General features: G+C 61.1%; 4 protein-coding genes across 4 annotated transcripts; 2 read left to right on the top strand and 2 right to left on the bottom strand.

The window, feature by feature from the left end:
* The first annotated feature begins 100 nt into the window (after positions 1 to 100).
* CHLRE_01g032139v5 (uncharacterized protein) lies at positions 101 to 2,685 on the top strand. The gene is made up of 6 exons (XM_043058655.1): positions 101 to 253; positions 374 to 533; positions 682 to 775; positions 945 to 1,045; positions 1,267 to 1,300; positions 1,903 to 2,685. The coding sequence occupies exons 2-5, from the start codon at positions 375 to 377 to the stop codon at positions 1,276 to 1,278; spliced, it is 366 nt and encodes a 121-aa protein (XP_042928569.1). The 5' UTR covers positions 101 to 253; position 374; the 3' UTR covers positions 1,279 to 1,300; positions 1,903 to 2,685.
* Positions 2,686 to 4,800: 2,115 nt separating this feature from the next.
* On the top strand, positions 4,801 to 6,954 carry CHLRE_01g032100v5 (uncharacterized protein). The gene is made up of 3 exons (XM_043058654.1): positions 4,801 to 5,684; positions 5,815 to 6,053; positions 6,264 to 6,954. The coding sequence occupies exons 1-3, from the start codon at positions 5,572 to 5,574 to the stop codon at positions 6,848 to 6,850; spliced, it is 939 nt and encodes a 312-aa protein (XP_042928568.1). The 5' UTR covers positions 4,801 to 5,571; the 3' UTR covers positions 6,851 to 6,954.
* Positions 6,955 to 7,069: 115 nt separating this feature from the next.
* On the bottom strand, positions 7,070 to 8,872 carry CHLRE_01g032050v5 (uncharacterized protein). Its single transcript, XM_001689546.2, has one exon. It carries the CDS (start codon positions 8,663 to 8,665, stop codon positions 7,649 to 7,651), a length of 1,017 nt encoding a protein of 338 aa, XP_001689598.1. The 5' UTR covers positions 8,666 to 8,872; the 3' UTR covers positions 7,070 to 7,648.
* A 46-nt stretch (positions 8,873 to 8,918) lies between these two features.
* On the bottom strand, positions 8,919 to 11,300 carry CHLRE_01g032000v5 (uncharacterized protein). Its single transcript, XM_001689545.3, has 7 exons — positions 11,023 to 11,300; positions 10,704 to 10,850; positions 10,283 to 10,471; positions 10,020 to 10,072; positions 9,773 to 9,869; positions 9,574 to 9,639; positions 8,919 to 9,457 (listed from the first exon to the last, which is right to left on the bottom strand). The coding sequence occupies exons 1-7, from the start codon at positions 11,233 to 11,235 to the stop codon at positions 9,407 to 9,409; spliced, it is 816 nt and encodes a 271-aa protein (XP_001689597.2). The 5' UTR covers positions 11,236 to 11,300; the 3' UTR covers positions 8,919 to 9,406.
* Positions 11,301 to 11,406: the final 106 nt, after the last annotated feature.

Raw genomic sequence — 11,406 nt, 5'->3', positions numbered from 1 at the left:
TGCACAGTTCCGCGCCCGATTGGCGTTGTTTCGGCAGAGCGGAAAGTGCATACACAATTCCTTGCGCTGCTGATACATAATATATACCTGAAACTGTAATGGACCTTTCACGACTGCAATCTCGTCGCCGAAACCCCACGCATCCGTCGCGGCACACTGGCTGGGAACGGAGGCGCAACGATGCATTGGGCTTGTCACTACGCGAGGAAGGCGCTGGGCCGCACGGGCTTGGAGCGTGGATGCGGTTGCGGAGGTGGGCCCCACCGCAGCGAGCAGGCAGTAGCTGCTTCCCGCTCTGACGCACCGTCGGCCCGGCGGCCCACACTTCTGCGCACCAAGCCCCAGCACTGCTGCCACATGTTGCTGCCAACAGGATGGCTCAGTTGCGGCTTTCGGACAGCCGCACGTTCGCCAACACCTTCCAGGGCGGTGTGACGTGCATGGACCTGGACAAGGTGGAGGATCGCTTCCTGCTCAGCGGCGGTGCAGACACCACTCTGGCACTGTTTGACACGCACACGGGCTCTGAGCAGGTGTGCGGGCGCACCCACATAGGCAAGGCATTGGGCACTGGGGTTGGGCCTGATGGGAAAGGGTGAAGCGGCATGCTGCCAACATTAATTTGCGAGGCTCAAAGAACATGCCTCGAGCCCCATGCTGCTCGTACACACGCACGCACAGGCCGTCACCACCATGAAGCCGCTGTTCTCCCTGCGGCGACAGAATAGCCCGCATGCACACAAGTTCATGATCAGCTCGGTGGCTTGGTACCCAGGTGCGTGCACCCAGGGCAGCGGGACCGCGGTCAGCGGGGTGGCGCGCCGTGTCTTTCTATTGGGAATCGGGCGGGAATAGATGCATTACGTGGACGCCGCGTAACGTGCAGGCTCCGTAACCGACGTTCACTTGGTGCGCTGCTCCTGTGCTGCGTATGGCTTCCGCAGTTGATACGGGTCTGTTCGTGACGGGTTCGCACGACTGCTTTGCCAAGGTGTGGGACACCAACGCGGCCGAGGTGGTCACTTCCTTCCAGCTGCCCAAGAAGGTGCGAAGGGCTGGGCCAGAAGGGGGATGGGTTGTGCCTGTCATTATCGCTAGATTCGGGCCTCATTATTGTGCTGTTGGTTATGTTGCGATATTACAAAGAAGGGACAATCCGACCAAGCAAGGGTGCCCGTGCACCCAGGTCAAGAGGGACCATCTCCGGCCCGAAAGGAAACCACCCTCCCCCCAGTTGGCTACCGACCTTCCACAACCGTGCAACAGGTCTTCGCGTAATGCGTGTCTCGGCAGCTGCACAGCGAGTCGAAGCTAAGCCCAAGCCCGCCAAAGCCCCACCAACGTACAGCAAACCGCACTAGCGCACGAGGCGCAATCAAACCGGCGAGGCGTCAACGCAGGTACACCGGGCACGTAGTCCGGCGACGCCCACGTCGACGCCCCACACCCACAGCGCACACACCAGAGGCACACCGCTCCCACCACCCACGAGCAAATTAAGGCGAGGGGGGCGGGGAGCCCACATCATCAGGCAACACTAGCAGCACACAGTCACCCGCACCCCGCGAGAGGAACGGATGGTGCGCAGGCACCGTGGCCCAGGCTTTCGGGCGGAGGCCGAGACTGACATATGATTGCAGCCGGCCCCAGAAATCAGCAATAACGGACACACTGATGCGCATGACTTCCGCCGACGTCAGAGCCCGACGCACACGCAAGCCAGTCATAATCACCTGCTGCCGGCCCGAGTCAAGGGCAGACAGCGCAGCCAAACACACTACATCCCACACCGGCGGCGCCAGCCCAGCAGGCGGCTGCACCAGCCAAAGGTCAGCACGGGAGAAACAGTCAACGAAGTGCTTGCGAGTGAATGCGAATGCAAGACGCCGTCGCGAGCTCCAGGCTAGCAATAAACATCACGAAAGAAGTTAGTGTCAGCGGCAATGCGGTTACTTGTTACCTTCGAGACGAGACACCGGTGCGCGCTCCACGCTGCTCCGCATTCGGCACGCCAAACGGAGTCCGAGTGTCGTGGAGACTGCTGCCGCTTGCAGGGGCGGACGCGTTCCAGCTCGCAACTAGGCTGCTGCCATTCGCCGCGACAACGCGAAACCCACAAAATGCACCCACCTGGAACGGAGCCAGGCATCCGCGGGCGCCCATGGAGCATATGCGTGGGCAAGCGGAAAGAAACGGGAGAAGAAAGAAGCGGCGTGGCGGATGTCAGTAGCCGATGCCGGGCAAAGCTGCCGAGCAAGTGAAGCAGGGTGGCTGCCTAGCTGGGGCCGGGCTGATTAGAGGGCTGAACGGCGGCTGCACCGGGCGAGCTGTACTGGTAGTATGTACTGGCGCCGGCCAAGCGTGGTAAGTATGGGCGCCGCTGCATGGATCCCGCCCCCATGTGCCGCGGCGAGGCTGGCGACGATGCAGTGGCGTACAGCTGACAGCTGAGACGGACGGGCGCGGACCGCTGTGCGGTTCCCCACACCCGTCCAGGGACCGGCCCACGCACGGTGCAGCGGGGCCGGCCGGGTGGGGGAACCGTGCTGACAGCTGAGTGGGCGGCGGGCGGAGGGCTGGCCGAGCTCGGTGCGTGTCCACGGCATGTACCCGAAACCGCTGAAAAGCCAAACCAAGAAACAAATTCTCCAGAACCAAATAACCAAGGTGTAAGACGACGACGACCCGTCCGCGCAGTGCTGCAATCGCGTGCATGCGGCCGCGTGAATGCTCAGGCTGCACCCGCAAGCGGGAGGCTCGCCAGTTCCAAACGCTCGAGGGCGGAACCTCGAGTGGGTCCCTGCCACTGGGCAACAGATACCGGCGTGAACTTGCCGGGGCCCAGGGGCGATTATCCCTGATACGCCCTGTTAACGAAGTGCTTGCGAGTGAATGCGAATGCAAGACGCCGTCGCGAGCTCCAGGCTAGCAATAAACATCACGAAAGAAGTTAGTGTCAGCGGCAATGCGGTTACTTGTTACCTTCGAGACGAGACACCGGTGCGCGCTCCACGCTGCTCCGCATTCGGCACGCCAAACGGAGTCCGAGTGTCGTGGAGACTGCTGCCGCTTGCAGGGGCGGACGCGTTCCAGCTCGCAACTAGGCTGCTGCCATTCGCCGCGACAACGCGAAACCCACAAAATGCACCCACCTGGAACGGAGCCAGGCATCCGCGGGCGCCCATGGAGCATATGCGTGGGCAAGCGGAAAGAAACGGGAGAAGAAAGAAGCGGCGTGGCGGATGTCAGTCATCAGCCGTGTCAGGAGGGGACCCCAGCATTGCCACAGCCATGTTCTCCCGCAGCGCCCGAGCAACAACACAGTCCCAAAAGTAGTGCCGGCGGTCCCCATCACACATATCCCGCCCACACGCCCGGCACAGGGGCATTGTCACCCCAGCTGCACGCTGGGCGGCATTTTTGGGGAACGACCAGCACGCATTGGCCGCCACCCGCCACAACGCTTCCTTGTGATAATTTTCCCATTTTAACGCCCACAAACGGGCCAGAGTGCCGGCAAAGGCGCCGGCAGCCGCAAGCGCGCCGTCCGCAGAAACACCAGCATCACGCACATACAACAAATGTTTAGACCGCAGCGCCGCAACCTGGGGGCCCAGTTGCATGGCCGTTCCTGCCTTCACGGAGTAGTTCAACAGCAGCAGAGGCGGGCCCCCGTCCAGGACCCAGCCCAGTCCCCGCACCACCTGGGTCAAGGCCCCCGCCGCCGCCTGTCGCACGGCATCCGCAGGAAGCGGCATGACCGGTTATGTTGCGATATTACAAAGAAGGGACAATCCGACCAAGCAAGGGTGCCCGTGCACCCAGGTCAAGAGGGACCATCTCCGGCCCGAAAGGAAACCACCCTCCCCCCAGTTGGCTACCGACCTTCCACAACCGTGCAACAGGTCTTCGCGTAATGCGTGTCTCGGCAGCTGCACAGCGAGTCGAAGCTAAGCCCAAGCCCGCCAAAGCCCCACCAACGTACAGCAAACCGCACTAGCGCACGAGGCGCAATCAAACCGGCGAGGCGTCAACGCAGGTACACCGGGCACGTAGTCCGGCGACGCCCACGTCGACGCCCCACACCCACAGCGCACACACCAGAGGCACACCGCTCCCACCACCCACGAGCAAATTAAGGCGAGGGGGGCGGGGAGCCCACATCATCAGGCAACACTAGCAGCACACAGTCACCCGCACCCCGCGAGAGGAACGGATGGTGCGCACCGGTTATGGTTGCGATATTACAAAGAATTATGATTGCGACATTACAAAGAAGGGACAGTCCGACCAAGCAAGGGTGCCCCGCACCCAGGTCAAGAGGGACCATCTCCGGCCCGAAGGGAAACCACCCAAAGAATTATGATTGCGACATTACAAAGAAGGGACAGTCCGACCAAGCAAGGGTGCCCCGCACCCAGGTCAAGAGGGACCATCTCCGGCCCGAAGGGAAACCACCCTCCCCCCAGTTGGCTACCGACCTTCGACAACCGTGCAATAGGTCTTCGCATAAAGCTGAAAACTAGGGTTACAATTCCGACTGAGTCGGCGACCCTGGGTCAGCGCCGGAAAGATGTTTAATCATTTTCAGCGCAGTGCCGGCGAGATAGTGCCGCCCGAGGACATGTCTAGGTAGCTATTCGCAGCCCGCAGGTTCATGGCTCAAAAGATTTAGCAGAATGCGCACAGGGAAAAAAGGCGCGAGACGGGGTGTCTGAATACCGCGTCATTACTCGGCGGACCTACTGCGCTGTCATCATTGTATCATGAAAGCCCTAAATTCATTGACGCGAGCCGGGAAATATGCACAGGGAAAAAAGGTGCAACATGGGGTCTCTTGTTTCTGCAGCTCTGCCCTGATCAGATACAAAAATAGATGCATGATAACATGAAAGGCACAATCCTTTAATGGGGCAGCGCTAGCTCGCTTGCGGGGCAAGCGCTTTGCAAGCGCTGCATGGGCACACGATAGCCCTGCAAAGTAGTCGCGTTACACCATACAATATATATAAGGATTTTTGCAGCAAAGAACGCACGCAGAAGGAGGCTGATCAGCGACATGAATAAGGGACAGTTGCTTTGGCCCCTACATATCAACGGCACATCAGTGCACAACAACATGATCACTTAGCAATTCACGGGGCAACATCACGGATACGGCTACGACCAGCCGACAACCGCTTCGTCGCTGGTCTCCGGTCGCTTGTGTCGGACCCGTTCCGACCCCTCTCACCCCCGCGGCACACCTCGCCTGTCATCTCCCTCGTCAACTTCCCTGGCCAGAACCGCGTTGTTGCCAGCGGCAACCTGCCGCCTGAAGACGTTGCCAGATAGCTTTTCACGGCCCCAAAGGTTCAGGGCTCAAAAGCATCAGATTTATGCTCCAAAATTCCTGCTCGCTGCCCCGCCCCTGCACGGCGCATTCCATGCCCATGCTGCACGCCCGCTTCCGAACGCGCTGGACCCGCCACCTGTCACCATGGCTGATTACAAAGGCGAAAACAGCATCACCCGGACCGAGATAGTTACCTCGCGTGGTTGCTCTTCCTCCGGCAGGTGACGTCAGTGGCCATGTCCTATGTGTCCGCGTCTCATTGCCTCATCGCGTGCGGCTGCGAGGACACCAACCTGCGGCTGTGCGACCCCACCTCTGGTGCCATCACCCACGTCTTTCACGGACACAGGTGCGGCTCACCTGGGCCACCGATGTGGTACCCGTAAACAATTATGTCAACTCGTGCGCGGCCGGTCTGCTGCAAGGTCCTGTTACCGTGCCCATCTCACCACCGCTTTCCACGTGCTCGTGATGTTCAGGGACGCCATCTGGGTAACCGCCTGGGCCACACACGCGGAGTACGAAGTGCTGTCTGGCGACGGCGCAGGGCAGGTGCGTGTGTGGGACGTCCGCCGCGCCGGCTGTCGCGCCGTGTTGGACCAGTATGCGACGCAGCGGCCGGCGCGTGGGCCGCCCGGCGGCAGCGCGGAGCTGGACGCGCCGCCACCCTTTGTGCCGGCGTCCAAGAAGCAGCGGCGGGGCCTGGGCAGTTTGGCAGGTGAGGCTGGCGCATGCGGGTCATGGGGCTGAACTTGGCGAACGTGCTGGCGGCCCCGCCTTAGCAATCCACGGCGCGCATGCCTGTGTCGTGCCCTTTGCACGGGTCGGAAACCCTCCGCGAGCCTTAAAGCATCGCCTAAGCATGCCCTTGCTAGTCATCAAGCCCTTCACGTGATGCACCGCCCACCCTGTTACTTCACCGCAACAGGCTCGCTGGCCGGTTCCGCCTCGGCGCCAGCGTTGCTGGCCACAGACGAGCTTCCGCCCGGCAGCCCCGGCGCCGTGGCCGCCGCCGGCCGCATGAAGGAGTCGGCCCTGCGCGCCCACAGCGGCGGCGTCACGGCGCTGCTGCCCTGCCCCGACGGCCTGAGCCTGCTGACCGCCGGCACCGACGGCCGCATGCGGCTGTGGGATGCGGCCAGCCGCACCAACCGGCTGGTGGGGTACGAGGGCACGCACAACCGGGCACTGCGCGCGCGCACGGTTGCGGTCACGGAAGACGCGCGCGTCGTGTTCTACCCCACGGGCTCGTCTATAAATGTGTACGAGGTTGACAATGGGCGCTCGCTGACGGGGTTGCAGGGTGGGCACACGGAAAGCATCAACTGCGTGCAGTACAACCCCGCAACCGGGGAGCTGTACAGCGGCGCCAATGACAAGCGGATTGCTGTGTGGAGCTTTGCCGGTTTAGACACGCCGGTGGATGACGTGGAGGATGAAGGCGGTGAAGAAGGCGGCGGGGGCCGGGGTAGACAGGATGACAGAGGCGGCGGGGGCATGCGCGGCTACTACTAATGGTTGAGTGACTCAGTGTGGCTGCGTGGGCAAGCTCTGCCTTGCGTGGGCAAGGTCTGTCTGCGTATAACCACCATGCTGTATTCTTGTAACATCGCTGCGAAACTGCTGCAAGTGATGGAGTGAATAGGCTGAACACGTCCCCCGCATGTCTGTACACTGGTGAAGGCGGCTGCGCCTGATGCCCTGAGCGAACGCACCCGTGCTGCTAGCCCTCCCTCCACGGCCAAGTTAACGATTTATAATGCACAATGCGAGGTTGATAGCGTACTCAGCCCTGCTCAGCCCATGCAAATCCACCACAAGTCCAGCAGGCACAGGCTGTGCCTTGAGCAGCCAGCGCGCGCGAGACGGATCATTCCCACTCCTCTTGCGCATATAACAACGGCAGTCCAGAGGTGCTACAGTCCCAAGTCCAAGATCGTTAGGTCAGTGACGCTCTTGCACGTCAGTAAAACAAATTAGCACTTATCCCCCAAGCACCCAGCATTGGGCTCCGTTCAGTCACTCAGCGTCCGTGTGTCGCTGCTTTGGCCTTCATCTGTTACCTAGTTCCCATGCCCATACGGCCATTAAACATTCCCGGCAGGCCTCTTCCCGAGTTTGTGACTCTGCTTCACACACTCTCACAGAAGTCCGGCTCTCTCCTATGCCCGCTCGCCCAGTGCCGGTTTCCCAGCCCGTTTCCCGGTCCTCTCTTCACTCCAGCTCTTCCTCCTCTGATACCTACTCCTCGTGCTCCCGCTCCTACGCCGCACGCACCGGTGTCGTACTTCAACGCCGCAGCGACATGCCCCCTTAATCCGCCTTCTTCTTGTGGTGCGGCTTCTTGCCCTTCATGTAGCCCTGCATGAGGAGGCCCGCGAACACCATGGCCACGCCCAACCACTGGTTGGCCAGCAGCGGGTTGCCGTTCCACACCACCGACAGCAGGATATTGAAGAACTTGCGCGTGGTGCACACCAGCGTGGTCACCAGCGAGCCGAAGGTCTTGATGGTGAAGAAGATGAACAACTGGCCGATGGCGCCGCACAGGCAGAAGATGACCAGGTCCAGCAGCGCGTCGGGGTGGCGCGAGCAGAAGGACACCAGGTCCATGCCGGTGCAGGTGCCGCCGGCGCCGGGCAGCGCGCAGGGCAGGAACATGTAGGCGGCGTAATAGATGGCGGTCCAGAAGTTCATCCAGCACATCATGTGGATGCTGCTGTTGCGCGGGTGGCGCTTGTTGATCTCGTCCTGCGTGGCGTTGGTGTAGCCGTCGAATGCCAGGTTGACCAGGCACAGCGAGTAGCCCAGCAGCGGGTTGGGAGACACCACGCCACCGGCGCGGCCCTTCTGCGCGAAGGCCGCCACGCCCAGCCCGATGAGCGACATGCACACGTACTCGACGAACGTGTACCGTTTGCCGTGCAGCATCACGCCCATAAGCATCACTGGCACCATCTTGCAGGACTTGGCCAGCACTTGCGCGGAGTAGGTGATGTTCTTAAGCGCCACCATACCGCAGGCGGGGCCCACGGAGTTGGTGATACCCGCCCGCCAGTAGTCGTGCCAGGACGCCATGTCCGCCTTGGACGACCGCCCCGTCATCACCATCACTTGCAGGATGATCCACGCCCAGATAAAGCAGGTAACTGCCTGGGCGCCGTTGAGGGACTCCAGATGGAGAAATCGCTCCTGCTGCGGTCCGAACCGTTTGAGCTGCAAGTGCTCGTTGACGATGCCTTGCGTCAAGTAGGAAGCGTAGATGCCCGCTACACATACGAGAAGGAGAAGGAGCGTCGCAAGACGACTTCTAGGTGGTTTTTCGGACATATTGTACACGGTGTCCTCCCTAAACAGACCGCAACAGGCGCCAGATCACGGCTGGCGAGTTTCCAGGTCGTAAGTGCGTCAAATAACGTTGTGTTTGCAGCGCTAGGTAGAGTCAGGACAGGACAGCAGCAACGTTCGAGAAGGATTGTGTCTGTGCAGTGTTCAGCAGGGAAAGGATGAAGTGCGTCGAAAGGTATGACTGTGAATTTTCATATGCGTACTGAAGTAGAGCGAATTGCGATTGGTTATGAAGGTGGTCACCCATGCAGAGGCACGAATCCGTGCGCACGAGTCCAGCGCCCACTCGCACTTTGAGAACCTCCCTATGCTCCTTCCCAAGACATCCACACTACGCAACAGGTGATACCAGCCCCCAACACAATGCAACTCAGTATTCCAATGATGCCATTCCCCAGATCACCACGTGCCACTCCGTTTAGCTCATCATTCCGCACTCCGCACCTCGCATTTCGATGATGAGTTTCCGCTACCGCCGCAGCGCCGTATGATGCATGTATGCCCCATCGGTAGCTCCATGTCAGCTTTTCAGCGCTCCTGCTCCCAGTGACTCCATTCAGCCTCAATCGGCCTGACACGGCGGGTCTGTCCCACCTGCTCATGCTCACCGCAGCAGTCGCCCGCATGCCCGGGTAAGTACTGCTACAGTTGACACGCATGTTTGTATGGTCGTAACCTCAGCAAAGTCAGGCTCCAAAACTCTGCTGAATGCCAACCCATTCCTTAAGCGCGCATCGCAGCCGCCACGTGCTCCTTGCAGTCCGTGTTGGCGGCCTGCGCAGCATTTCAGCAGGGTGTTTGCCTCAATTGCTCACGAACATTGCACGCGCTCGCCCCACAGCGCGGTGGCCGATCCCACTGCTAGCGTGCCAACACGCCACTCCACTCACCAGGCCGGCAAAGAGGTCTCGCGCCACAATGCGGCAGTCAGGGTCCTCCTGTTGCCGCATGATGGCCTGCGCACATGCCGCATGGCGAATGCCGCATGGCGTGAGGCCACCTCGCGACATGCACGACTCCGTAGTTTGCATTGAGCGCCATTGAGTATACTGTACAAATCCCTGCCAGAGCCGCACCCCTGGTACCTACCATCAACTGCTTGACCGCCGCCATGTCCTTTGCAAGCAGTAGTTGGTTGGGTTGGTTCTTGGACAACAGCATTCCCAGGCCCATCAGTGCGCGGACGCTGTGGCGAGGGCAGGAGTCATGAACGGCGGAAATGGGTCAGGGCCGTTGGTCAAGATGCAGGAAAGCCCTCCAATGCCATTCCTCGCCACCGTACGTAGCAGCACTACGCCCCCCACCCCCCACGCCCAGGAAAAGGGGCGTCACGCACCGGACGTCGTTGTTGGGCGTCGCTAGCAGCGCAGCCAGCTTGCTCACCGCACCCTGTGTGCCGCGGGGTGCATGCGCACGCACGGCACTCAGACATGCAACCCAGGGAGGACATGATCCCCGCCATGTCACTTGCGCGCTGCCTACCCCCCGGATCACTGTCAAAGACCGCCCACCCACTAGGCACCCCAAGTCGTTCCCTGCCATCCCGACACGCGTGATCCCCAGCGCTGCTGGTCCAGAGGCCCTGCGCCTCTACCGCACCTGCTCTGAGAGCGCCGCACGGGTGCTGTCGGAGCAGGCAATGGAGCAGACCACGTCCGCCGCCGCCTCCTGCAGCCGCTCCGGCAGCGCGGGGTCGCACAGCCGCAGGATGGGCTCCAGCCCGCCCGCCGCCACCAGCTCCTCCGCCTTGGGCTCGTTGTCCCGCAGCAGCTCCGTCAGGCTCCCAAGCTGTGGGCGCAGCAGTGAGTACATGCATAGGAGGCAGGTCCTAGTGGCTTGACTACCTGACGGCCGCACATGGGTGCCATCAAGACCGCATGTGCACAGTCCATTGTCACCGCGCTTTGCTCCATAGAACGCGGCCTTGCGTTTCATGTAGCCCGCACCAGTCCGGTATAACCCAGCCTCCTTTGCTACCGCCTCGGATGCACGCACGTCCATAGCACGCACTGACGCGCACCGCATTGAGCTGCACGGTCCGCTCCTCCGTGTCCGCCACCGACTGCACCAGCGCCAGGACCTTCTCCACCGCCCCCAGTGCGATGCACTTGGCCTGGAGTTCATCAGTGCATGCACACAGGCCTGACAGCACTGCACACGCATTGGCCTGCGCGATGGTGTCGGGGAGCATTGAGCGGCAAAGAGGATTCAAGGCGGGGTGGCGCCGACCGTGTGGTGGGCCAGAGTTGGTGCGCGTGCAGGTTCATGTAGGTCGCCAGCCGCCGCGCCCAAGCATACTGAATACTAACCCAAGTCATTGCATAGTCGTACTCAATTACCTGAATGCTGCGGTCCTCTGAATGCGCCGTTAGCTCGACGATGCTAGGAATGGCGTCCTCTAGCTCTTTTGGCACGGAAGGTTCTTGCAACTGTGTCAAAAGGATGCACAGCCCAGCCATCGCCTTCGCACGCTTATCGGCATCTGCTAAATTGCGTGCCTCCTCCGCAATGAACTTCTCCACGGCCGCTTGCGCGACTGCTGCGTGGTCCATTTTGTGGGTGATTGAGTTTGTTGTTTGGCCCGTTACAAGCAGCAAGCGAGCGAGGAAGAGTTGACTAGGATGAATTGGGTCGGGGGCTTGCGAATGACCTGGGTTTTCCCGCGCTTCTGCCCCTTTTCCTCCTCCTCCCCGCCGCCCGGTCCATCAACCCATTGCTTGCTC

This window comes from Chlamydomonas reinhardtii, chromosome 1 (assembly GCF_000002595.2).
Source record: "Chlamydomonas reinhardtii strain CC-503 cw92 mt+ chromosome 1, whole genome shotgun sequence".
In the NCBI taxonomy this organism is placed as follows: Eukaryota; Viridiplantae; Chlorophyta; class Chlorophyceae; order Chlamydomonadales; family Chlamydomonadaceae; genus Chlamydomonas; species Chlamydomonas reinhardtii.
This window is presented reverse-complemented; position numbering and strand designations above follow the sequence as displayed.